At 43.8% G+C, this 27,195-nt stretch overlaps 1 protein-coding gene across 4 annotated transcripts in view; it reads left to right on the top strand.

The window, feature by feature from the left end:
* Window positions 1-27,195, top strand: part of MINDY2 (MINDY lysine 48 deubiquitinase 2) — a 104,743-nt gene that overhangs the window by 37,364 nt on the left and 40,184 nt on the right. For all 4 annotated transcript variants that reach the window (XR_004647372.1, XM_034783300.1, XM_034783299.1 and 1 more), the window contains exons 4-5: window positions 13,815-13,973; window positions 16,433-16,535. Coding sequence is in view for 3 of the 4 variants with exons in the window: in XM_034783300.1 (XP_034639191.1) it covers window positions 13,815-13,973; window positions 16,433-16,535 (262 nt within the window). In the remaining variant the exon portion in view is untranslated. The remainder of the gene's footprint in view (window positions 1-13,814; window positions 13,974-16,432; window positions 16,536-27,195) is intronic.

Here is a 27,195-nt window from a genome sequence, read left to right as displayed (position 1 = left end):
GGTGGCTTGCTCGGTGGCTGGAGTCTCAGGGAGACCGACGGTCTCCCTATCTCAGCTTCCCAGGAAGGAGACGGTGGGGTGTTCATCGCCCAGAGGGCGACCAAGTAGTGGGACCTCCAGCACCAGTGGGTACACAGAGTACTGCACCCCCATCCTCATCCTCCCCTGATGAGGCGATTATAGCCCCTCCTCCACCTCTTCTGCAGAAGGATTCTAAGGCCCACCAGGGATTGTTGAAAAGGGTGGCTTCAAGACAAGGAGGTGGAGGAACCCTCGGACTCTTTCTTCAACGTCCTCTTGGGCACTGGGCAGGGTGGCCCTCCCTCTCCATGAAGGGGTGGCAAAGATTTCAAAGGCCTTGTGACAAACCCTGGCTTCCTTGCCTCCAATCTCTGAGAGCGGAACGGAAATACTTCATGCCCACCAAGGGGCATGAATACCTGTACACCCACCTTGCCCCCAACTCCCTGGTGGTCGAATTGGTCAACCACAGGGAGAGGCAGGGCCAACCAGCCCCTACTCGGAAAAATAAAGACTCAAGGAGACTGGACCTATTCGGGAGAGAGGTTTATTCGTCCTTGAGTTTCCAGTTAAGGGTGGTGAACCACCAAGTTCTCCTGCGGAGGTACAAGTTCAATTTGTGCAGCTCTGTCCAAATTCAAGGACTCTCTCCAAGAGTGTGACAAGAAGGAGTTCAAGGCTCTGGTGGAGGAGGGTACAGCGTCTGCAAGGGCGACCCTTCAGGCAGCGTCAGATGCCGCAGATATGTCTGCAAGGTCTAAGGCCTCCACAGCCTCAGTGAGGAGGGCATCGTGGCTCGTGCTATCTGGGCTGTCCAGCGAGGCACAGAACTCCTTACAAGACCTTCCGTTCGATGGCAAGGCTCTGTTTGCGGAATAGACGGACATAAAATTGCACGGCCTGAAAAATTCCCGCACAATGCTTAAGACCCTTGGCCTCTATGTCCCGGCCAGGACCAAGTTTAAGCCGCAGTAGGCTCCGACCCAGGCCACCCACTCTAAATATGAGCCCCCTTTATAAAAAGTCAATGGACTATAAGAAACGCCCACAGAGGTAGTCCTAGTCTGCCCCCAACCTGGGGCTCCCAAGGACAAACAGGTGGGAAAACGTCAGTTTTGACGGGACGCCCGGGGGCAACTTACCAGTTCACACTAGGGATCCACCTGCAATAAAGCTTCCCTTCTCCAACTGATTGTGTGCTTTTCTCCCGGAGTGGTCGCGGCCGAACTTGGACCAATGGGTCCTCAATACCGTCTCTGGGGGCTACACCCTACAGTTTACCTCTACCCCACCCATCCATCCTCCGTCCCTGTTCCTCCTGAGGGACCCCTGTCACGAGGCCCTGCTCAAGCAGGAGGTGTGGCGGCTCCTTGGCCTAGGAGTGGTGGAAGTGGTGCCAGTGGAGTTCAGATACAAGGGGTTCTACTCTTGCTGCTTCCTTATCCCCGAAGGCCAAAGGAGGGCTCAGGCCCATACTGGACCTGTGAGGCCTGAACCAGTACATGGTAAAGCTCAAGTGTCGCATGGTCTTTCTGGCCTCCATCATCCCCTTCCTGGATCCTGGGGACTGGTACGTAGCCTTGAATCTGCAGGATGTGTACTTCCACATTCATATATTCGAGGGGCACAGACGTTTCCTCCGTTTCACAGGAACACTACCAATTTATGGTCCTCCTGTTTGGCATGTCCACTGCTCCCAGGGTATTCATAAAGTGCATGTCTGTGATAGCAGCCTACCTCAGACTTTGTGGGGTTCAGATCTTCCCCATTTCGATGACTGGCTGGTCAAGGGAAGCTCCAGATTGCAGGTGCGGGTTCATGTATCATTTCTCCTGTCCACATGCAGCACTCTGGGCCTGTTGGTAAACGACACCAAGTCCACGTTCGTCCCGGTGCAGCACATAGAGTTTATTGGGGCAGTCCTGGATGTGACATTGGCTAGGGCCTCCCTCCCGCCGGACAGGTTCGAGACCCTAAGGAAGCTCATCAGCACGGTCACTAGGTTTTCCATGACCACAGCCAGAGCATGCCTCCAGCTCCTGGGTCACATGTCGGCATACACATATGTGGTTCGCCACACCAGACTCAGGATGTGTCCCCTCCAGCTCTGGTTGGCCCCAGTGTTCTCCCAGTATGGACAAAGTCTTCACTGTGCCTGAACCAGTGATCACCTCCCTTCAATGTTGCTCCTCCCCAGGGAATATGCTCCATGGGGTCTCGTTCAGGGGCAGGCCCCTATCAGTGGAGCTGGTGTCCGACACGTAGGACCTGGGGTGGGGAGCTCATGTGGGGAACGTTCAGACCCAAGGTCTGTGGTCCCTGCAGGGTATTGCCCTGCATATAAATGTCAAGGAGCTCAGGGCAGTCCATCTGGCATGCGTGGCCCTCCGCTCGCACCTGGAGGGCACAGTGGTCAGGGTTCTCATGGACAACACGGCCTCTATGTTCTACATCAACAGGCAAGGCAGGGCCCTCTCCTCTGCCAGGAAGCCCTCAGGTTGTGGGACTTCTGTATAGCCCACGATATTTGCCTACAAGTCCACCACTTACCCGGCTCCCGGAACTCGCGGGCAGATCGCCTGAGCTGAGACTTCTCCTCTCAGCACAAGTGGTCACTACACCCAGAGGTGGTGCACAGGATTTTCCAAAAGTGGGGCACTCCCCAGGGGGACCTGTTCGCAACACGGCAGAACTGCCGGTGTCCCCACTTCTGCTCCGGGAGGGGTTGGGCGCGGGCGCCATCTCCAATGCCTTCCTCCTATCCTGGTTGGGCCAGCTTCTCTTTGCCTTCCCCTTGATCCTGCTGATCGGCAACATCTTGGAAAAGATAAAAACTGACAGGGCCTGGGTCCCCCTGATTGCCCCAGCATGGCCCAGGCAACATTAGTATGGGACTCTCACGAGCCTGGCAGTCGCCCCGCCGTGGCCATTGCCATCCCACCCGGACCTGCTCTCCCAGGACCAGGGCCTCCACTTCCACCCCAGCCTAGCGGCACGCCACCTCACAGCATAGCTGTTCAATGGTTAGGCCTAGAGGAAAGGACATGCTTGGAAGGGGGTCAGCGTGTCCTCCTGGAAAGCGGATGGCCCTCCATACGTTGGGCCTACCTGGCGAAGTGGTCTCGGTTTTCCCGGTGGGCAGCTGATCGGAGTGTTTCGCCTGGGGCTGCTCCGATCCAGCTCATTTTAGACTACCTCCTTCACGTTAGAGCCCAGGGCTTAGGGCCCTCATCTGTCAAGGTGCATTTGGCGGCCATATCAGCCTTCCACCCACCGGTGCAGGGCCACATGGTATTCTTCCATGCTATGTCTGGCAGATTCCTTAAGGGATTGGATTGTCTTTTTCCATATGTTCAGCCCCCAGTCCCGCAGAGGGACCTGAACTTGGTGCTGGCCCGGTTGACGGTTCCCCTGTTTGAGCCACTAGCTACATGCTCCTGGTCGCACCTCTCGTGGAAGGTAGCCTTCCTGGTGGCAATCACGTCAGCTAGACGGGTCTCGGAGCTCAGGGCCCTGACCTCCGAACCCCCGTACACGGTGTTCCATAAGGGTAAGGTCCAGCTCCGACCATGTCCTTCATTCCTCCCCAAGGTGGTCTCTGCTTTCCACATGGGTCAGGACATCTTCCTGCCGGTGCTCTGTCCCAAACCCCATGCATCCAACAAGAAGCGCCGCCTCCACATGCTGGATGCAAGATGGGCTCTGGCCTTTTACCTGGAATTTACGAAGCCGTTCAGGAAGTCCTTGCAGTTGTTGATCGCATCGGCCGAACACAGGAGAGGATGGCCGATCTCCACTCAGCGGCTCTCCAACTGGATCACCTCGTGTATTTGTACCTGTTATGACATGGCAGGAGTCCCCCCACCGCCGATTTGTGAGGGCTCACTCGACTAGGACACAAGCCTCATCGACTGCCTTTTTAGCCCATGTCCCCATTCAGGACATTTGTAGGGCTGCCACATGGTCTTCAGTTCACACGTTCATCTCACATTATGCGATCGTCACCCAAACCAGGGAGGACGTCGGGTTTGGCATGGCTGTGCTCCATCCCGAGAATTTGTGAACTCCTACCCACCTCCAACAGATATAGCTTGGAATCACCTGTTGTGGAATGCACATGAGCAATCACTCGAAGAAGAAAAGACAGTTACCTGTTCCGTAACTGGTGTTCTTTGAGATGTGTTGCTCATGTCCATTCCACATCCCACCCTCCTTCCCCTCTGTCGGAGTTGTCTGGCAAGAAGGAACTGAGGGTGGAGGGAGTGCGTGCCGCACCCCTTATACTGCGCCATAGAGGCGCCACTCCAGGGGTCGTGAGGGGCGCTTCCCTACGGGTACTGCTAGGGGAAAAACTTCTGGCACCGGTGCACGTGGTGAGCATGACACCTATTGTTGCGTGGACGTGAGCAACACATCTCGAAGAACACCAGTTACAGAAAAGGTAACTGTCTGTCTTTTACTTACCCAACAATAACTGTGGTTCTTCAATATGATGTGGTCAGTGCGGATCCCACAGCCTTCCCTCCATTCTTGCCTTTTAGAGTCTGCAGATGAAATGGGCTTTGAATTGAGGGAGATTTGCGGCTCCTCCACCCTGTGTGCTCTTGCATAAGAGCACATGTAGCTCCAATGGACATAGGTATTCAAAAGATTCCGATCTCACGTGCATGAGTTGCATGCACATCTATAGTGAGATTCACACTGACTACATCTCGAACAACAGTTACTGTAAGGTAAGTAACTGTTCTTTTTCTTGATGATTTGTCTTATTCCCGTTCTATTTACAAAGTTGGTTTTCTCTTTCCTGTGCATCAAGGAACTCTTTCCTTTGATATATGATCTGAAGTGTGTGGAGTGATTAGTTCCTCCCCACCTGTTAAAGGAATGGGAAGTGTAAGATTGTTTCTTTAAAACAGGGATGGCCAAACTTACAGACCCTGCGAGCCACATATGACAGTCTTCAGAAGTTCAAGAGCCGGGGCATGCCAGCCAGGGCATGGGGCTTCAGCCTTGTTCCTCAAGTCCCGGCAAGCACCTCCTGTGAGGCAGAAGCCCCAAGACACACCCTTCCCTCCCCGCCGCTGGGCAGAGCCCCTAGACTGGTAGGTGGGAGAATTTGCGGGGGAGGGAGCTCCAAGAGCTGCACTTTAACTGTGAAAGAGACACATGCGGTGAGCCACAGTTTGGCCACCCCTCCCTTTAAAAACATCTGATTCCTAGTCTTGTGTACTTTTGTCTACTCCCAGCTAAAGAAATCCAATTCTCAAGTGAGATGGCTTGGTTTTGTTATAGTCCAGGGGTCGGCAACCTTTTAGAAGTGGTGTGCCGAGTCTTCATTTATTCACTCTAATTTAAGGTTTCGCGTGCCAGTAATACATTTTAACATTTTTAGAAGGTCTCTTTCTATAAGTCTGTAATATATAACTAAACTATTGTTGTATGTAAAGTAAATAAGGTTTTTAAAATGTTTAAGAAGTTTTATTTAAAATTAAATTAAAATGCAGAGCTCCCTGGACCGGTGGCCAGGACCCGGGCAGTGTGAGTGCCACTGAAAATCCGCTTGCGTGCCGCTTTCGGCACTCGTGCCTTAGGTTGCCTACCCCTATTATAGTCTCTACCCAATACTAGAAATAATTAGTGTTTAAGTGTATTGAGTTCCCAGTGACAAAAGTGCTCTGATGTCAATCAACTATGTAGCCTGATAGTAACAGTGAAGGCTTTAAAAGAGAAGTGGTCCCATTTTGCTCAGCAAAGCAATCTAAAAGTTGAGGAGTAATAAGTAGTATCCTCTCGAACAAAGCATAAATATTGAATGCAAAGGAAGATTTAAGTGAAATTGATGTAACTGAACCTACTACTAGGGTTGCTTATTTTGTTGGGAAGTATTTGGCATTGGCACTGTAAGTGTTTTACATAACTTGTGAACAAGAGTTTCTGTCCCACTTTTAATACTCACTTTTAACAATAATAGAAAACTTCACTGTTCAGACACGTTGCTGAAATATTATTTCTTCTATTTTGTTTACCCATATTCAAATCTGGACTGAGTTTCCAGTGCATATTCTATATTGTAATGGACCTACAGAACATATCCATAATTAGCATAGAGTTAATCGCAATGGTAGTTATTCTTTAAATTAACTTTCAGTCTGTGTCATTGATAGCATTGAAGACAAAAGCTGTAAAGAACATTATCATTTTATTTGTCACAGTAACCTCATTTTATGGCTTGGTTTATTGTATTAGAAAAATCTGAAGGCCTAATTCTGAGAATTCCTGAGGAACTGCAACTCCCTTAGACTTCAGTAAGTACGAAACATTGTAACATCAAAGGTAGCTGAAGGAATGAGATGAGGCTAATGCCCCTCCCCCCCAAAATCCAACGAATTTTTAATATAGCCAAAGCCCTTCCACAACTGTTCCTACCTCTTCTACAGCTGGGAGCAGACAGTGCACCCCCCTTCCTCCCCCCCCAAAAAAGAAATATTGTTTAAATTTCTGTTTCTCAATAGTCTCTCTCAAAATCCCACCTACTTGCAGTGCAGCCAGTGGATGAGGGGAAATCCATTACGATATTTTACACATGCCTGTTGTCTTCCTACAGCAACCTATCAACTCCTCCCAATAAGTCTTTCCCCAACTGCTTGACAGCATCTTTCAGGCAGGATCCCTCACAAGCTGGGGACCCAAAATTTGGGCTCTCATCTATCTGTTATAAACTTAAACCAGGAGTTCTCAAACTTTTTTTGTAGTGGACCACATTATAGAGGTAACATCCCAATATTAAGGTTGCCTAACACTTCACAACTACAGTTGTCCACAGCAGAACTTGGTCTTACTTTTAAAAAATAAATAGAAATTGTGTGTGAGAGAAATCATATGTTGATGGAAACATTTTGTTTAAGGTTGTAGAATCAACCACTTTAAAGTTAGAAGGTACAGACGACCTTAATTTGGGTACTACCTTGATTCTACTGCAGTATGCGCATGCAAGAGAAAGAACAGACACAGGGATGGATTTTACTCCTGTTTACCTCTAGGAGCTGGCCAGTTTGAACTTCATGGCAATACTGAACACAGCTTGTGATGAAATTACTCCACTTACAACCTTACAACTTTTTAATTCCTGTCCTTTCTCCTTATTAACATAAAACTGGACTTTCAGGATACTGCAAGAAAGGCAAAAAACCCCACCAGACAATTTGCCCCAATAATTTCTCCCCCTGCCCACCAAAACCCCTGTTCCATTCCTCTCCCAACTACACCCAGCAACCATCCAGTTTCACTCCCAGGCTCCTTCCCAGCAATTACTTTCCTCTCCCTCAGCTCCTTCATTACCCCGACTCCCTCAAGCCTTTGAACTGTTTCTGAGGGGTGTGGGAAATACATTTCTGTATTGTAGTTTTAAATGAATTATTACTCAAGTTATGTATTAATATGCCTAATAAGGAATCTATTTCTCAAAAAACATTTCCTGAATCTCATTTGTTATCTGTATTGTTACAAACATACTTGTTGACAGATATTTTAAAATAAAGTACCAAAATAATTTGAAACTGGGGTGATGATATTGTTGTTTTGACAAAATATGCAGAATTTTGCAGAACGTTTAATTTTTTGGTGCAGAATTCCCCCAGGAGTAATCTATTTAATTGATAGCCTGCATAAGGCCCTAGCTTGAACATCAGTAAAAGCGATATGGAGCCTTAGACTCAGTTCCTAGCTTCATGAAGTTACTTTTCATACAACTTAAGTCATGAATGGTGGGTCAGTCTCCACTGATGCCAGATTCCAAAGCAAAGAGTCCTACATGAGTAGAGTTTTTAATGTGCTTTTTGAAATAAATTAGAAACTGTTAGTTTAAATTTATATAAGTGAAAACTTAATCTGTGTAGATAATGAAGAAATAATGGTTTCAAATACTGTAGTACATTTTACATGATGTTGTTGTTTTAACAGAGGGTATCCAGTTTAACAGAAATTAGCAGAAATGAAAAATTCATGATATCATTATACTTAAATCAGATTCTCAAAATTGTCATTGAAATTAATCAGTTTGAGGGTAGAAAAGTATTTTATACCTAAAGCAGTAATAATTATATAGAAAAATGTAATGGGCCATTAGTTGCTTAAACTCTCAAGTCACTAAATGCCAGAGTTAAAGATTGAGATGAAACTTGGTTTTCTCGTGTGTATGTATTACCATATTGTTTCTTAAATATGATAGAATACTTTACAGCACTTTGTACAATCTTACCCACGCATATCAACTAGTACAGTTTTCTTTTACACATAAACTAATTTTGTTATCCATAATGATTCCATATACTTAAGTTAGAATTTTTGTATAACATCATGCTGATGTGTGTTCTAATAAGCTTTTCTTTTCGACCAGCAACACAGCCACGCTTAAATTCAATTCTGTGATAAAGGATTTAATGATGAAGCTAACTTTGTGGCCAACTTTTCTGGCCTATATATGCTAGCAAACTTGCATTACTTCAGTGCATGTTTTAATCTGTAATTTACATTTTGTAATTATGGTTTCATAAAAAATACTTTATGGACTCATCATGCAGATAGTGCTACTAGATATTACATCGTAGGTTGTAGAAACAAATATGATACAAGTGGAGCATATACCTATGGTTAAAGTGAGCATTGCCATTTTAAAAAGCCCTTTTCAACTGTTATAACTTTGCAAACTTTTACATTTTGGGATGAAACTTTCCAGGTTTGGTCTCCTCTAGAGGTCTGAGTAAAAATAGTTCAGTTGATTTTAAGTAGGAAGAGAGACTGTGTGGTGGGTAGGGAGGAAATGACACTCTTGCCTAGGGTTACCATATTTAAAAAATAAAAAAAGAGGACACTCCACAGGCCCTAACCCCGCCCCTTTCCCCCCCCCGCCCTACCCCTTTCTCAACCCCGGCCCTGCCCCAACTCCGCCCTTTCCCCGCCCCTTCCCCAAAGTCCCCGCCCTAACTCCCCCTCCTCCCTCCCAGCCACGCGAAAAGGGCTGCCCGAGCGCTACCGGCTTTACGGTTTGCCGGGCAGCCTCCAGACCCTGCGCCCCCGGCTGGCGCTTCCCCAGCGCAGCTGGAGCCCGGGAGGGGAAGCGCCTAGCTGGGGGCGCAGGGTCTGGAGGCTGCCCGGCAAACCATGAAGCTGGTAGCACTCGGGCTTCGGGCATCCCCTATGCCTCCGGACCCCGAGCCGCCGGCCGGGCACATCCCTTCCTGGGCTCCAGCTGCTCTGCTCCTCCCCTCTCAGACTTCGGCTCTGTTTAAGAGCCAAACTGCCCGAGACAGCGCTACCGGCTTTGGGCAGCCCCCATTGCCTCCGGACCCTGCGCCGCCGGAGCAGAGCAGCTGGAGCCAGGGAGGAGAAGTGCCCATAAAAATGATAAAAGAAATAATATTTTTCAATTCACTTCATACAAGTACTGAAATGCAATCTCTTTATCGTGAAAGTGTAACTGACAAAGACGGATTTTTTTTTTTTTTTGGTTGCATAACTGCACTCTAAAACAAAACAGAGCTGATGCTTGTTTTAAAAAAAAAAATGCGTTAAATTTGTGACTGTACTACTTGGGGGGAGAATTGTATGTCTCCTGCTCTGTTTTACCTGCATTCTATATATATTTCATGTTATAGCCGTCTCGGATGATGACCCAGCACATGTTCGTTTTAAGAACACTTTCACAGCAGATTTGACAAAATGCAAAGAACTTACCGATGTGAGATTTCTAAAAACAGCTACAGCACTTGACCCAAGGTTTAAGACTCTGAAGTGCCGTCCAAAATCTGAGAGGGACGAGGTATGGAGCATGCTTTCAGAATTCTTAAGAGCAACACTCTGAAGTGGAAACTGCAGAACCCAAACCAGAGGAGGAGGGGAAAAAAAAATTAACCTTCTGCTAGTGGCATCTGACTCAGCTGAAGAAAATGAACATGCGTCAGTCCTCACTGCTTTGGATCTTTACTCAGCAGAACCCATCATCAGCATGGAAGCATGTCCTCTGGAATGGTGATTGAAGCATAAAGGGACATAAATATCTTGCAACGCCAGCTACAACAGTGCCATGTGAACATCTGTTCTCACTTTCAGGTGACATTGTAAACAAGAAGCAGGCATATTATCTCCTACAAATTGTAATCAACCTTTGTTTGTCTGAGTGATTGGCTGACCAAGAAGTAGGATTGAGTGGACTTGTAGCCTCTAAAGTTTCATTGTTTTATTTTTGAATACAGTTTTTTGTACATAATTCTACATTTGTAAGTTCAACTTTCATTATAGAAATTGCACTACAGTACTTGTATGAGGTGAATTGAAAAATACATTTTTTTAGTTTTTTTACAGTGCAAATATTTGTAATAAAAATATGAAGTGAGCACTGTACACTGTGTTGTAATTGAAATTAATATATTTGAAGATGTAGTAAACATAGAAAATATTTAAAATAAATGGTATTCTATTGTTTAACAGCATGATTAATCATGATTAATTTTATTAATCACACGATTAATTGCGAGTAATTTTTTTAATCGCTTGACAGCCCTACTTTATATCCTTTCCCTAGGAGATATTCACTTAGATAGCTTCAGCTATTATTCTTCCTTATGAGCACTCATCAAATCTTAGTGAAAAATCTCTGTATGCTTTGTATGTGGGTTTTTTTGTTTTTGTTTTTTCCCATAGTGAAAGGCCATGTTTCCTACAGCTGAAACAACTAGCATTTGAAAGGTATGTTTGGAATGTTGCAGGAATTTACTACGTTAATATGAAGTGGTTTTTTTCATTTGTTTAGTGCCTAGGGTGAACCTTCTACAGAAGTGATGGTTATCTTAATATATTATTCATCTATTTTTAACAACTAGAGCCTCATTCCAAGTTTTTTTTTATTCAACTAAATTTGGGGGACAACAAACTAAAACCTCATTCTGAGTTAGTGAACAAATAGAATTCTGTAAGGCTGACTTACTGTTTAATTCTCTAATCTTGTCTCTTGTTGATATCAAGCACTTTCAACTGCTGTTTTTGCCATTTAGATTAGTGGTCAATTTTCACTTCCCAACATTACTTTAATAATTACAGTTTATCAAAATTATTTGAGATTTTAAGATCTCAGTCCCTAGAAAAATCGTGGAGCAGGTCCTCAAGAAATCAATTCTGATGCACTTAGAGGAGAGGAAAGTGATCAGGAACAGTCAGCATGGATTCACCAAGGGCAAGTTATGCCTGACTAACCTAATTGCCTTCTATGATGAGATAACTGGCTCTGTGGATGAGGGGAAAGCAGTGGACGTGTTATTCCTTGACTTTAGCAAAGCAAAGCTTTTGTTATGGTCTCCCACAGTATTTTTGCCGGCAAGTTAAAGAAGTGTGGGCTGGATGAATGGACTATAAAGTGGATAGAAAGCTGGGTAGATCGTCAGGATCAACGGGTAGTGATCAATGGCTCCATGTTTAGTTGGTATCAAGCAGAGTGCCCCAAGGGTTGGTCCTGGGGCCGGTTTGGTTCAATACCTTCATTAATGATCTGGAGGATGGCGTGGACTGCACCCTCAGCAAGTTTGCAGATGACACTAAACTGAGAGGAGTGGTAGATACACTGGAGGGTAGAGGATACAGAGGGACCTAGACAAAAATTAGAGGATTGGGCCAAAAGAAATCTGATGAGGTTCAACAAGGACAAGTGCAGAGTCCTGCACTTAGGACGGAAGAATCCCATGCACTGCTACTGGCTAGGGACCGAGTGGCTAGGCAGCAGTTCTGCAGAAAAGGACCTAAGGGTTACAGTGGACAAGAAGCTGGATATGAATCGACAGTGTGCTCTTGTTGCCAAGAAGGCTAATGGCATTTTGGGCTATATAAATAGGGGCATTGCCAGCAGATCAAGGGACGTGATCATTCCCCTCTATTCGGCATTGGTGAGGCCTCATCTGGAGTACTGTGTCCAGTTTTGGGCCCCACACTACAAGAAGGATGTGGAAAAATTGGAACGAGCCCAATGGAGGGCAACAAAAATGATTAGAGGGCTGGAGCACCTGACTTATGAGGAGAGGCTGAGGGAACTGGGATTGTTTAGTCTGCAGAAGAGAAGAATATGGGGGGATTTGATAGCTGCTTTCAACTACCTGGAAGGGGGTTCCAAAGTGGATGGATCTAGACTGTTCTCAGTGGTAGCAATGACAGAACAAGGAGTAATGGTCTCAAGTTGCAGTGGGGAAGGTTTAGGTTGGGTATTAGGAAAAACTTTTTCACTAAGGCTAGGTCTATACTACCCGCCTGAATCGGCGGGTAGAAATCGACCTCTCGAGGATCGATTTATCGCATCCCGTAGGGACGCGACAATTGATCCCCGAATCGGCGCTCTTACTCCACCAGCGGAGGTGGTAGTAAGCGCCGCCGACAGAAAGCCGCAGAAGTCGATTTTGCCGCCGTCCTCACAACGGGGTAAGTCGGCTGCGATACGTCGAATTCAGCTACGCTATTCACGTAGCTGAATTTGCGTATCTTAAATCGACTCCCCCCTGTAGATGTACCCTAGGAGTATGGTGAAGCACTGGAATGGGTTACCTAGGGAGGTGATGGAATCTCCTTTCTTAAAGGTTTTTAAGGTCAGGCTTGATGAAGCCCTGGCTGGAATGATTTAGTTGGGGATTGGTCCTGCTTTGAGCAGGGAGTGGGACTAGGTGACCTCCTGAGGTCCCTTCCAACCCCAATATTCTATGATTCTATGATTCCATGATTCCAAGTCATTCCTTATAGTTCTGGTTCATTTTATCTTTCTGGCCCTTGTCTCCATTCATTGTTTGAAAGCAGTGGTGTTGCCCTCACATCTGGGTTAGGACTCAGAAGAACATCCCCAGAAGTATGGGACTTTGTCCATGGAAAAAGACAACATTCATGCAACCACCTTTTTCCCAAATATCTGGCTTGGGGCTGTTGGGTGTGAAGAGAGAAAAGAGGAATTACTCAAAGCACCCTTTTTTGGAACTTTGGAGGCAGGAGTGACATGCAGCATGAAGTCAGACAGAACTGAGTGAGGGAACTGCAAATGGCAATCTGCAGAGCTGCTCTGGAAGATTGGGGAAAGTTACTGTCATATTGCGGCTACTAACACTGTTTAATAACTTTTATCACCGTCAGCAGCATCTTTCTGCATGTCCCACTCATCCATTCGAGTTCCATAATACAGCTCCTTTGTTTGTGTAACATGGAACCAGAGTCTTCAGCCATTGCTGATATGGGCATTATAACAAACTTATGCCTCAAATGCTATTCCAGACTCTTCTGTGCATTGCTACTTTCCCTTCCCTTCCTTCAAATCAATAAATTGAAGTCAGGGATGGAAAGTAGGAAAACTGATCTTATTTAAAAATATATAAACTGTTTACTTCAAGTCTTCAGGGCAGGAGCTGTCTTTGTTATATTGCTTGTACAGTGGCTTTCATATGGGGCTGGGACCTCTGACATACTACCTCAATATATATAAATAGGTTTAATGAACTTAATTTGTGCTATTTAGTACATGTAGATTATTTATTTGTTACACAAAATTGTAAGTGAATTTATATTTTTTTATTTGAAGATGCATCTTAAGTTGTGATACTTGTGTAACTAATGAGAAAATGTATTGAATCCATTGTTTACCTAATGTGCCTTTTTGCAAGTTTTTTATAAAACACTGAATTGGATGAAATGATTATCTTACAAGAGTAGCTACTAAGTGTAGAAAATTCTCTAGTGCCGTCCATTTGGTTAATCTATATTTTTCTTTCTGTTGTCAGAATATGAGTGATGCAATGGCTATCCTACATAAGCTACAGACAGGTCTGGATGTGAACGTGAAGTTCACTGGTGTACGAGTTTTTGAATATACACCTGAATGCATAGTGTTTGACCTTCTTGATATCCCTTTGTACCATGGATGGTTAGTGGATCCTCAGGTAAGCAAAATAGCTTATATGATGAGTTATCTATTTCCTGTCTGAACTATTTTACATTTTACTGGGGGAATGTTTGAAGAGCATCAAAGATGTGTATGGCACATCAGAATTTTCAGATTCTTGTTTAATTTTAACCTAAGGTTTATAGTCTCTTTTGTTGTGTAGACAGGAGTCACAGTGAGCTGATCATGTTTTCTTTTGAGTCTGCACCCAGAAAGATTAAAATTTCACCTTGAAGAGTGGTGTGAATCATACTGGTCATTTTAAGGCACTATAACTTTGCAATGATTGAATGTTAGAAAGTTCCAGATTTTAGACAAAGTCTATTTTAAGTCCAAAATAGTGCAAAACAGCACTGCTGCTCTAGGGTATTGAGTTTTATTTTGCCCTTTCCAGGGGTGGTATTCATTTCTTACCTTGATTGCTCATATAAGAATTTGGACACTAAGAAGTTAGTGAACGTGATGTGACTTCCCTCCTTCCTGAAATTTATACTTGCTTTTAGCAGCTTCTGTTTCAAGAACTGAGAGCATTAAAACCAAGTAAGAATAAGTGATATAATTTTGTTTAAGATGGGCCGGCTGAGGCGCCATCCAATTAAGAAAGGAAGGTGATACTGTTTGGCTGGGAAGTTATATGGCTAGAGTAGCCTGTCTATATGATTGATGTGTTCCTAATGATTTGTGACTCTGTCTTGTAATCATCTAGGCTTTTTTCTAGGTGTGTTTTTTTTTTTTAATTTCACCTGGCAATTTTCATGGCCAGAAAATGTTTTCATCTCATTTTAGCACTATAGAAGGCAACCCATCTCTCTCTGATGTGCACCCTTCATCTATAGTCCAGACCTTTTGTGAACTCTATGGGTGACAGCATTGAAGAACAAAAGAAACAATAGTTGTTGTAGAATGTTGTAGTTTTGGCCAAGTGAGAAGCACATATTGGTGTTCCAAAACTGTTCTGGTTTCCTATTTGCTTCCAGGTGCAAACCAAGCCTTTCATACTGATATTAATATTTATTATTAGATTAGTCCCTTGTGGCACCAGCTATGACTGAAGCCCCACTGATTTAGAAACACATGAAGAAGTGATCCATGGTCTGAAGAACTTAGATTTTAAGTGGCATTTACCAAGTTTTTTCCCAGCTACTTGGGCATCTGACTCTGTGATCTTCCAATATGGCTTAAATCAGCTGACATGCTAATGCTAATAGTTAATAGAGCTGAGTATTTTGAGATTTGTTGGAGGGGATGTCTTAATGGAGTAACCTTAATTCTGGAAATTATTTCCTGTGCTGATCTAACAGAGCCAGAATTTCCTTAGCTTTTTACATTATTTCTTTAATGTAAAAAGCTAACTGTTCCCTCAGGTATTTCTCTAAGGGAATGAGGATGGAAAATATTTTTGTAACAGTTAACATCTACATTTTCAGTTTAGTTGGCATTACTTAACTGATTTTGTATAGATCAAGATTTATATGAGCATCCAGAGACAACTGTGGCAGACATGTTTTTTTTTTTTTTTTTTTTAAATCGTGAAAACTTTGTAATAGCCTTTCTAAAAATAGGAATGCATTATTTTTTGTATGCTAAATGTTTGAGTATTTTTTTTTTTTAAAAAAGGAGGAATACTAGATGAAGCCATCTAATTTTTTTAACTTTTCTTTGGGATCCTCTGGAACATGCATGTAAGTGATTTGCAGCACATTATAATGTATTCTAAAAATCAGCAAAGAAATGTGGCTTAAGTAAGCATGTATTGATTGATTTTTTTTTTTTGTGACCCACATGACACACATTTTGCAGAATCAAAATATTCACATTTAAAAGATAGTTTGTAACCCTCATAGTTGCAGAGCGTCTTCGAGATGTGTACCAAATACAACTAATGCAGTGTCATCTGCCTGAGTCTGCAGGCTGCCTGCAACAATGGCTCTGGAAAGTATGAAGGCATGATACAGAAAAAAGGAAATAAGGAAGGGAGAGAGGGGAAAAATTATATATATTTTCTTTTTTTTTTAAAAAAAGCAGCATATTCTGCACTAAGTGAAGCTGAATGTGCCAATAACACGTAACTGAAAAAATAATAAATAACTGAAAGTTGAGGTATTGCTTAAGACTGGTTCTACCCCTGATCTCTATGCAGATCTCCCCCGGATATAATTGAATATTCTGCTGTGTATTGAGGGCAGTGTGTAGTATTAAACTTAAACCCTAGCTCCATAATTAAAATGGAATTTTGCACTCTCCTCAAAATGTGTGCAACATCCTTGGATTAAGGCTTCTTGAACTAGGACTATGTATTGACCTTAGTGTGGTATAGCTAAGACTAAAACCTCTTGTGGGCAATTTATTTTTGATGTATTTTATCTTATGAACAATTCCAGTAGGCACACAGGAACAAACAATAGATTTTCTGTTCTTCATAAAGATAAATGAATTACCCGGTATTTGTTTTTCCAGATTGCTGACATTGTGAAGGCAGTTGGTAATTGTAGTTACAATCAATTGGTGGAGAAGATAATCTGTTGTAAACAGTCGGACAACAGTGAGCTGGTTAGTGAAGGTGGGTGAATGCTGCCATGGTAATTTTTTTTTCTTCTTTCATTACTGGAACTAATGAAGTGCAGTATCAGTTTATAAATAATTTTTAAAAATGTAATGTTTTTAATTTTACATTTTGTATATTGGCCTACTGTATATGTAGTCTGTCACGTGGTGGTGACATCCATGTGATAAACTGCATTAATCATGCACATTAAATCTCCTCAACTTCATCTTTGCCCATTAAACCATCTGCATTGGGATTGCCCTCTGTGGGTGGAATTTACAAAGCTTTGCAAACCTCTGAGCTCTGCTATTTTTAAATTTTAAAAAGCTGGAGAAATCTCTCTTCTTACAGAATTTCATTAGTCTGAGGTCTCTTGGGCAACATTCAGTCATGGGTCAGTGACAGATTTCAGATCTGCTATGTCTCCACATATCATGTCTAGACATGGAAACTTTATCATTTGGAAAGGGGAAAATCACTATTAGAAAGATATAGTACTTCTACACATGGTAGGTCTCAAGATTTCAGATTGGAAACATAAAGAAAATCTATTATACATTATTGTTGAGATTTGCAATGTATCAGCTGTTCTCTTTCTGTGGTCTGTGCCTTTGGACTCTGTAATAAGGGAGCTTTCCTTTACTGGTGAAGGGATATGAAAAATAGTGCCAGTAAAAAAGGCACATGTGTGAGTGAGAATGTATTTCACAAAAAAATCCATTTTTGTTCTAAAGTTTGATCCATAGACTATAGTTGAATCAGGCAGGAATGAATTTTTGGAAGCCTTTAGTGGCTCATTATGTTAGTTGCACTGTGAGAGGCAGAGTGCCTGATCGGTACTGGGCGTCATCAGTGATAGTTCTACAGAAAACACAGGAGCTTAGAATTTTGCATTCAACTTTTCAGTTACAGCAAGGTTTAAATCCATTGTGCTTTGAAAATAAGTATGTATCACCACATACTTAGTTTTCTATACAACTGCAAGTATATATAAGGAGTTTGAAGAGCTAAAGATTATTCTTGGAATTTCAGGACTGGTGCCAAACTTTATTCTTATTCCTCTACAGATAGCCTTACTTTAATACTTCTATTTAAACTTCAATCAAAATTTCATGGGTAGACTCATTTTTAATTTAGTAGTCTTTACAATACTATTTCTAAATATGCCACTGAAGCCATTGTGAAAATGTGTGTCAGTATCAGAAGGGGTGTAGAACAAGTCTGACCAGTGTTTAGTTCCACAAGGTGCTGTGACTTTTGCAAACACTCTAGCCTCTTCAGTTCCATAATGTTTTCTACTTGAGGCAGTGTGTTAGAGGATAGGTGTGACACTCTGTACCTTAAAGTAACACCCAGAGACCCCCAATATTCATCACTATCATATGATTATGATATGTTTTGTACAAAGTATGCCTTATGAGGTATCATTTAACAAGTCTTGATCTGTTGAACATTTAATATCCTGTTGGATTGTATGTACTATCATTGTTTGTGAAGTTAAGTATTGCTATATGTGTTACTGAAATATGTTGTGAGGTTGGGAATGCCCACAGCCAGCCTTTCAGTTACAACAAAGGAGGCCCCAGACAGCATTAATGGGCCAAGAAAATAATCCACTATACCAGAGGCTCCTTAGAGCAGTGGAGATTGCTTGCCCAATGGGGCCGGATTCCCGCGTCACAGCAAGGATCTTTCTAGCAGCTAGAAGAAAGTATAAAAAGAGTCAGTGACATCACTTGGCCTCTCTCTCCCACCCCCATCTCAACACCTGGAAGCACATCTGGAAGACACAGATTTTGAACTGGGGAAGTTTGGTCTCAGGCTGGAAGGTAGTCCAGTCTGTGAGCATTGAGAAATTGTAACCTGCTTGTATCATCTGTTAGGGTGAGACACTGCTTGATTCAAATCTTGTTTAGTCTGTTAGAAATGCAGTTTAAATTCTAACTGTTTTATTTCTTAAGTAACCAATTTTGATCTCTGTGCCTTCTGCTTAAAATCACTTAATCTATCTTTCTGTAGTTAATAAATCTGTTTTTTTTTTTTAATTTTACCTAAAAGTGTGTTGATGGAAGTGCTTAGGAAATCCCAGCTTCGATTACAGAGGCTGGTGCATATCCACTTTCCTATGAAGAAATGGTGAACTAAATATGAACTTACACTGGTCAGGCATCTGACCAGTGCAAGATGGTACAGTTCTGGGGTATAAAGCTGGGGAGCTGAGGGGAATTGGCTGGAGCCTCTCTATTGATGGTTCATGAGTGGCTGGGAGATCATTCATGTAACTCAGTTAAGTGTGTCCCTGCCTATGGATGCCTGTGTAAGTGCAGTACTTGTTAGGGCAGTGGTTCTCAAACTTTTTTTCCCCCCGTGGACCATTTGAAAATTGCTGAGGGTCTCAGCAGACCACTTAATAATCTTTCCAAATATTGTTTGTACTGTTAGCTAACTATTGTAAAGCACTTTAGATAAAAGCACTACATTAAAAAAAGTAATAATCATTTTTTGTTCTACAAATAAAAGCACACAACTCATATTTTAATATCAGTAGTCTTACCTTTCTAATGCGATAGATATGCCCTCTCTCCCCTGCCGCGACGGCCCCCGAGGTGGGGCTGGGAAGCGGAGGGGGAGGTCTCCCTCTCTCCTCTGCTGCAGCAGCCCCCAAACTGGGGATGGGAAGGAGGAGGGTCTCTCCCCCACCACAGCAGCCACAGAGCTGAGCCTGGAAAGGAGGACCGTCTCTCCCCAGCAGCTGCAGCCCTGGAGCTGGGGAAAGTCACCTCTGTCTGGCCGCCGCAGCCCTGCACATTCCAAATTCCCCCACCCCCTCTTCTCACCCCACTGCTGCCTCCCACCTACCCCTTATTTCCCCGAAGGCCACCACCTCACCTTACATGTGCGTCTTCTCCAGGGTCCAGGCACCTAATTAGTGGAGCCACATCTGCGTGGATCCACTAATTAGGTGGGTAGTCCTTCATTCTCTCATGTGCGGCCACCCAAGTGTGCACCTTTGAGGGAACTGTCTGGGGACCACCTGAATGGAGCTTACGGACCAGTGGTGGTCCGCGGACTAAAGTTTGAGAACCTCTGTGTTAGAGGCTTGTAGCTTGACATCAGCCTCACAATGTGAGAGGCAACCCAAGCTGGTAGGTTTGGAGGTCTCAGCAGTCCCACAGTCCAGGTTGCACCTGGGGACTCTCTCAAATCCTATTCCAGTTCCCTATTGTGACAAACTTAGGTTTTATTCCTGGTATTATTCCTAAATAATAGTACTTGGAGAAAAAATATCCTATAGGTCAACTAGGTAAACACTAACTTCAGATTTTTAAAGGTATTTAGGCATTGCTGCCCTCAGTGTTGTAACACCTAATTGATTTAGGAGCCTAAATTTCATACTGAAAAGTGATTTAGGCAGTGCACTCAGCAATGCCTAATTAAGGTCCCAAATAATGGCCTTGATCCACTTAAAACTTTAAAGTTGCAAACTAATATGTGCATTTGCTCTAAACTGATGACTATATAAGCCAGTTTGTTTTAACAAGTATAAAATTCTTATCTAAATATAATAAAGGGGCTACCCTTTAGCTCCCATTACATTGTGGGAGGAAATACCCCCGTGCTATCCACTTCTACCTGGAATTCTTTCAGCTAGTTACCATCTTCCGTGCATAGGCAGACATCATCCGGAACCACAACATGAATGCTTAAATTCAAAATTTAGAATAAATATGGCATGGCTTATGAGTGTAGAAGAAATATTGTTGGGAAAGTGGTAATTTTCCTTATTATTAAATAAACCATTTTAGGTTTTCTACAGAGTCATGAAATTTTAAAACTAATTTTTGTGCATATTTAGAAGTGGCTGCCAAATAACCAGGAGTGGCGCCAGGGTTTTTGGCTCCCTAGGCGGGGGTCCTTCCGCGCTCCCCGTCGTCGTTGGTAATTCTGGGGCGGGTGCGGGAGAGTCCTTCCGCGCCCTGGTCTTCGGGGCACTTCGACGGCGGGTCCCAGAGCGAGTGAAGGACCCGCCGCAGAATTGCCGCCGAAGACCCGGAGTGCGGAAGGACTCCCCGCCGCCAAATTGCCACCAAGGGCGGCAAAAAGCCCCCCCCCCCCCCCCCCCAAATCCTGGTGTCCTAGGCCACCGCCTAGGTCGCCTAAATGGAAGCGCCGGCCCTGCAAATAACAGATTGTGGAGCTTAATAATAGTCCTGTACCATGATGATGTTAAGAGAATTACAGAATTGTTTACAAGAATAAAGGTAATAGTGGAATACAAAGAAGATTTACAGTGCTGATATATAGTTTTGATATGTACTGGTCAATCTAAAAAAAGGCAATGTCAGCTGTACAAAATTGGCAAGTCTTCAAAGCTCAGCAGTTTTGGAGCTAGATGTTTGAAAAATGAACGTTTTTCTTTTCATTCTTACCTAACCAAAAAACGAGTGAAGATTTTGGCTGGCATTTTCAGAAAAGTTCATCTTTGGACAGGGACCAGGTATGGAAAAACATCCAAAAAGGTGAATTTTTTTTTTTTTTTTTTTTTTTTTTTTTTTTTTTTTTTGAAATCCTGCAATGATGTAAAACTGTTACATTTAACTATTTTGAAAACCTGAGGTATTTGTTTGCTTATAAGGAGCCTGAACTATAGTAAGTGCAGGAATGTTAAATGGAATAATCCTATATGAAGGCTCTAGTATGATTGAATTTTCAGTATACTCATAAGGGAACACATCACTTCTCCCTTTTTTACAATCTGTATTGAACAGCTTTATAGCCCAGACTGTTGGAAATAGAAAGTTGAAAATAGGTGGGTAACTGGCTCAGGTAGTGAAATGCCTCTGACAGTGTTGGTAAAAATTATTTTTGATTGGCCAAATTTCATAGAATCATAGAATATCAGGGTTGGAAGGGACCTCAGGAGGTCATCTAGTCCAACCCCCTGCTCAAAGCAGGACCAGTCCCCAGACAGATTTTTGCCCCAGATTTCTAAATGGCCCCCTCAAGGATTGAACTCTCAACTCTGGGTTTAGCAGGCCAATACTCAAACCACTGAGCTATCCCCCTTTGAAAATTGCTTTAAGTACATATAAAGTACATTTCTAAATCTGATCTGAAGGGTGAGAGGGGCACAAAAAACTGGTTGCATACTTTTTTTGCATCTTCCTAGTGCATAAAGAAACACACAAACTTTTCAAGTTCTGCATGTTTTTTTATTTAATTCATATCTTACTAATATCAGAAATGCCAAGTCCTGTTTTCCTTTTTTAGTTTGAGGCCTTCCTTACAGGACATGGAGATGTGAACTGGGATCCTGGGAAGGTTAGATGTTTGAACTGTTGAGAGAGTTTTTATTCACACTATTTAAAATTGTCCGCTTTATTACCATTTATTTAGATCAAATGCCTCCCTAACAAAAGATAAGCTATTTCCCCCTCTCAGATTTCTTTTTCTTGGTATCTGTAATGTAATAATATTTATTACTAGTTCTCCAGCAATCCATAATCCAGAGATTCCTCCAGGAAAAACAATGACTAGACCTGAATTACTACTGAAGTATTGTGGGAGACGGCCAATCTGTGTCTGTTGCTTGGGGGAGTCCCATGTCTTCAAGAAGTACAACTTCTGTCTGGCCCTCAAGTCCAGGGCAAGAAAAAATAGAGAGATTAAACTCAGACTGCTAATGATGGAACGTTCCCTTCAGCCAGCTTCTGAGTCAGGTCAGTAAATCAACCTATACATCTGTCTCCAGACAGATCCAGCACCCCTCAGGCTTCCCTTGAGAAAGTCCTTTTGAAGCCTTCAGGGAAGGTTTCCGAAAAGAGGAGCATGGACTCTTACTTTAAGGAGCCAGCTCTGAAAAGGTCTAGTTCCTTGGTGAGATCTATGTCTCCAAAGCCTTGACATCTCTACTTGTTACCTTCTGAGTTGAAGGATTCCTCCTCTAGTACCGATGAGGCCATAAAATCGCAGAGCACAAAGGAAAGACATGGTTCTGATAGGGCCTTGGTAACCTCTACCAGCAAGGAGGGAAAGCTTAGAGAGTTGGGATTGGCACTGTTGAGTTCATCCCAACTGTCTGTATCCATGCATGTAGCACCCTCAAGCAACAGATACCATCGGTGTCTACTTTGATATGTCCACTGTTGGCTTTGGCGACCATGGTCTCCGCTACCGCAGGGTACTGTTCCCCCCTACTCAGTACCATAGGACTATACTCAGCTATACTAGGGACCTCTCAATGATGGATGAACCAGAGTCTCCACTCCTGATGGGTACGGAGTATCTCTTAGTACTGAAACCTGATCTCTGGACTACTGTCCTCCAGTACTGTAAGATTCTCCACTGTTTCCTGCAGGTGCTCCCACTTTGGATCAGGTAGAGGAGGATGAAGGAGACTTCCAGTCAGTATCCTCTATGAATCTCCACACATCCATTCAGGATCCCATTCTCTGAAAGTCAGAGGGAAGATAAGGCTCATTTATCAAGGGAGGTGAAACCATGCATTCCACTCCCACTTCTGTATGGGCCCCTCAATGGCCATTCTGAGGCCCTGAGCTGCTTCTCAACAACAAAGTACCAGTGGTCTGGCAAAATCTCAGAGAGGGCAAAGTTGTACAGCACTTTCCTCCCCAACCAGCTCCCACCCAGGAGGGTACATTTGAGGAGCAGGAAGCTAGGGCGAATAAGGAGGCCATTCTTGTATCTGGACAAGGCAGTTATGCCTCCACTACCACCCAGGGCCAATGATTTTCAGCAATTTAAAGACTTCATAAAGAGGGTAGCTGACACTCTTCATATTCCTCTCGAGGAGGTCAAGGATTCATAGCACAAAGTGTTGAATATCTTGTAGTCAGCAACACTCCTCAAATGTGTGTTAGCAATCAATGAGGTGCTCCTAGATCTCACTAAGATGATTCGGCGGACACGTGCTACTATTCTACCCATGTGTAAATGGGTGGATAAGAAGTGTTTGTTTCCCCTAGGGATTCTTTTTGTTCTCCCCTGCCCCACTTAACTCCCTGGTGGTGGATGCGGTAACCAAGGGGGGGGAAGCAGCACTTCTCTCTCTCTCTCTCTCTCTCTCCCGCCCCACCCCCATATGAGACAGACCAGAAAAGGCTGGATCCCCTTGGGTGAAAGGTCTATTAATCAGCAACCCTTCAGTTCAGGATCGCGAATTATCAGGCAGTGATGGTCAAATGTAATTTTACAAATTATAACGAATTCATGGCTTTTGTTGAACGTCTGTCAAAAGAACATAGCGTGCAATTCCAGTCCATCGCAGAGAGATAGTTGGTGGCCAGAACTGCTGTGGACACTGCTGCCAGGTCCTTCTCCATGGCAGTGGATATGAGAGGGTATTATGGCTCCATCTTTCACGATTTTGAGAGAAGTACAGAACAGCATGGAAGACCTCCCTTTTGACAGTCATAAACTCTTCTTGGAGGCCATGGATGAGTCCTAAAGGACTCCAGGGCTCCTTTGTGATCTCAGGGCATATATACATTTACATACAAGAAAAGATTGAGTAGGTCACAGACTGCCCAGAGATCACATCCTATTCTGTTTTCCAGATTCCATAGAGCCACTGAACCACCCACAAAGACAAACTTCAGAGAAAGGGTTTCACAATCACTCTCCATGAGCACCCAGCCATCTTTGAAGCAACAGTTTTGGGTTGGTTGAGGGTTCAAATCCACCTGTGCCTCCTGTATTTACAGCTGTGCCTATTAGCCTACCTCCCTCCTTTGGAGACCAGCTTGCCTACCTCCACCATGGTTGGAGGCAGATCACTACAGACTATGACCTCTATGATCACTGCATTATAGAGGTCATAACATCAGGTTAAACAATCCGTTATACGTTACTCCTTCCTTGTCCCTGTCCCTCTTCAGGGCCCCTCTTGTTAGCTTTTATTGAGACAAGAAGTGAACTCTCTCCTTTGATTAGGAGCAGTAGAGCCAGTTCCTTCTCCTCACAAAGGGCAAGAGATTTTACTCAAAGTATTTCCTTCTGCCAAGGGACGATGGAGACTGAACTTACATCTAAGACTTCTAAACAAGGTAGTAAAGTCTCAAAAATTCAGGCTGTTGACTCTGGCAGCTATAATTGCCTCACTAGAGAAAGGGGATTGATTTTCAGCTCTTGACATACAAGATGCCTATTTCCATATAACAATCCCATCCCATAGGAAATACCTATGCTTCACTATAGGCCAGGATAATTTCTAATAATGTGTGCTTCCTTTCAGCCTTTCCTTAGCCTGAAGGGTGTTCTCAAAAGTCCTGACAGTAGTAGCTGCTTAACACCAACAAGAAGTGATCCTAGACTTCCTGTACCTCGATGACTAGCTACTCAAGGGCCGTTCCTACGAAGCACTTCTGTCTTCCACCCAGATGGCCCATGATCTGTTCCAGGAGTTGGGTCTGTAGCTGAATGTAAAAAAGTCCACATTAATCCCTGTACACATGATACAGTTTATAGGGGCATATTTGGACTCATTGAAACCAGAGCCTATGTTCCCTTAGACACTTTGTTATCTTGTCAGGTCTGGTACGGGCAATTCAGGCAAGACCTCAAAACACGATAAGCTCCTGGGACAGATGGCAGCTTGCACCTTTGTGACCAATCGTGCAAGGCTATCTCTCTGCCGCTTCCAAAAACTCTGCTGAGACTATGTAGTAGTCCTGTTTGTTCAGCTAGGCCTCTTGATCAACTGAGAGAAACCACCCCGATTTCAATGCTAACATTAGAATTTATAGGAGCCAGAATAAATTTGGTAACAGCTCAAGCGTACATATCTCAGCATAGGTTCCTTGCAATCCAATCCCTAGTAAATGGGATGATCACTAATCTGACCAGGATAGTGTAGACTTAGCTGACAGTGTTGGGTCATGTGTCCACATGTACATATGCGATGCTGCTTGCCAGACTTCACCTGATGCCCCTACAACTATGGCTCAGGTCAGTCCCCGGGAACCATCTGCTGAGCAAATCAATGGTAATACACCTCTACCCCGATATAACACGAATTCGGATATAACGCGGTAAAGCAGCACTCCAGGTGGGTGTGGCTGCACACTCCAGCGGATCAAAGCAAGTTTGATATAACGCAGTTTCACCTATAAAATGGTAAGATTTTTTGGCTACCGAGAACAGCGTTATATCGGCGTAGAGGTGTACTATTCCATGTCATGAGAGCACTGACCTGGTGCCTACACCCAACAATGTCCAGAAAGGAATACCATATGAAACCCCATAACTATCCTGAACACTGATCATGAACACATCTAGGACAGGATGGGGGCGTCCCCCTGGACCATCACCAAATCTAAAAGCTATGGTCCCTGGAGGAGGTGAGACTACCCATGGAAGTACTGGAGTTTAGGGTCATCAGGCTAGTGTGAGTGGTATCCTCCTGGTCCTATGGCACTTCGTAGTACAAATACCAACAAAACACATTGGCAATGTATTACATATGCGAGGGGGTACACTCTCCCCCATTGTATAATGAAGCAATCAAGTTGTGGAATTGGTGCTGTCTGTGCAACATCCCCCCAGTAGTGCAGCACCTGCCAGGAACCAGCAATGACATAGTGGGTTTCCTGAGCAGGCATTTAGTCACTGACCACAAGTGGTTGCTGTAGAAATTCACCACAAGTACATTTCCTGTTGTGGAGGACGTGGGTAATTGACCTGTTTGCCACCAGAGATAATGCAAAGTGCTCTGGCTTTGCTCCAGAGGCCATGAATCCAGATTCCCTCCAATCACCTTCCTTTTGTAGTGGAGTTAAAGGCTTTGTTACACCTTCCCACTGATCCCCAGAGTGACCACTGAAGCCAAGTGAGACCATCTCAGGCTCATCCCCATAACTTTGTAATGGCTGAGACAGTTCTGTCTTATGGACTTGCTACATCTGTTGGCACAACCCCCCAATCAAGATCCCACTCCACCCAGATCTGTTATCACAGGGACAATTACTTCACCCAGACCTAGTGTCACTACAACTGACTGCCTAAATACTGCTTGGATGAGTATCATGGAAAAGGGCTGCTTGTCACTTGTCCAGGGTATCTTGGTTCTAAGCAGGAACCCATCCATGAGAAAAACATCTCTAAGTGGAAGAGGGTTTCCATATGGGTGGTCCAACAGGCCTCGATACCGAAGATCCTGGACTACATACTGCAATTGAAGCGCTCTGGACTTGACTTCCAGCTTGAGCAAGGTCTATCTTGTGGTAATTTTGGCATACCACCCTCTGATACTGTTGCTCTTCATCTTCTCTCATCTTACTTATGCATCCGAAGAAGTGGACTGTAGTCCACGAAAGCTTATGCTCTAATAAATTTGTTAGTCTCTAAGGTGCCACAAGTACTCCTGTTCTCATCTTACTGTATCAGAATTCCTCAAGGGCTTCATATGTGCTTATCCAGCAGTCACACTCTATAGTACTGTTGACAAGACTAAATCTTTCATGCTGTCCCAACATTTGTTCATAATTACAAGTGGTTGCTCTGAAGGTCAAGCTAGGTAGTCATAGAAACTGTCAAAATGGATAACTCAGCGTATCTCATTCATCTAGCAGTCGACAGATGTACTTTTTCCCCCTGTCCTTCAAGATCACTGCACATGAGCTCAAGCTAAATCTTTGGCTTGTTTCTCACATGTTCC

This window comes from Trachemys scripta, chromosome 10, assembly GCF_013100865.1.
Source record: "Trachemys scripta elegans isolate TJP31775 chromosome 10, CAS_Tse_1.0, whole genome shotgun sequence".
Classification (NCBI taxonomy): Eukaryota; Metazoa; Chordata; order Testudines; family Emydidae; genus Trachemys; species Trachemys scripta.
The sequence above is the reverse complement of the archived record's forward strand: the minus strand, read 5'-3'. Positions and strand labels throughout refer to the sequence as shown.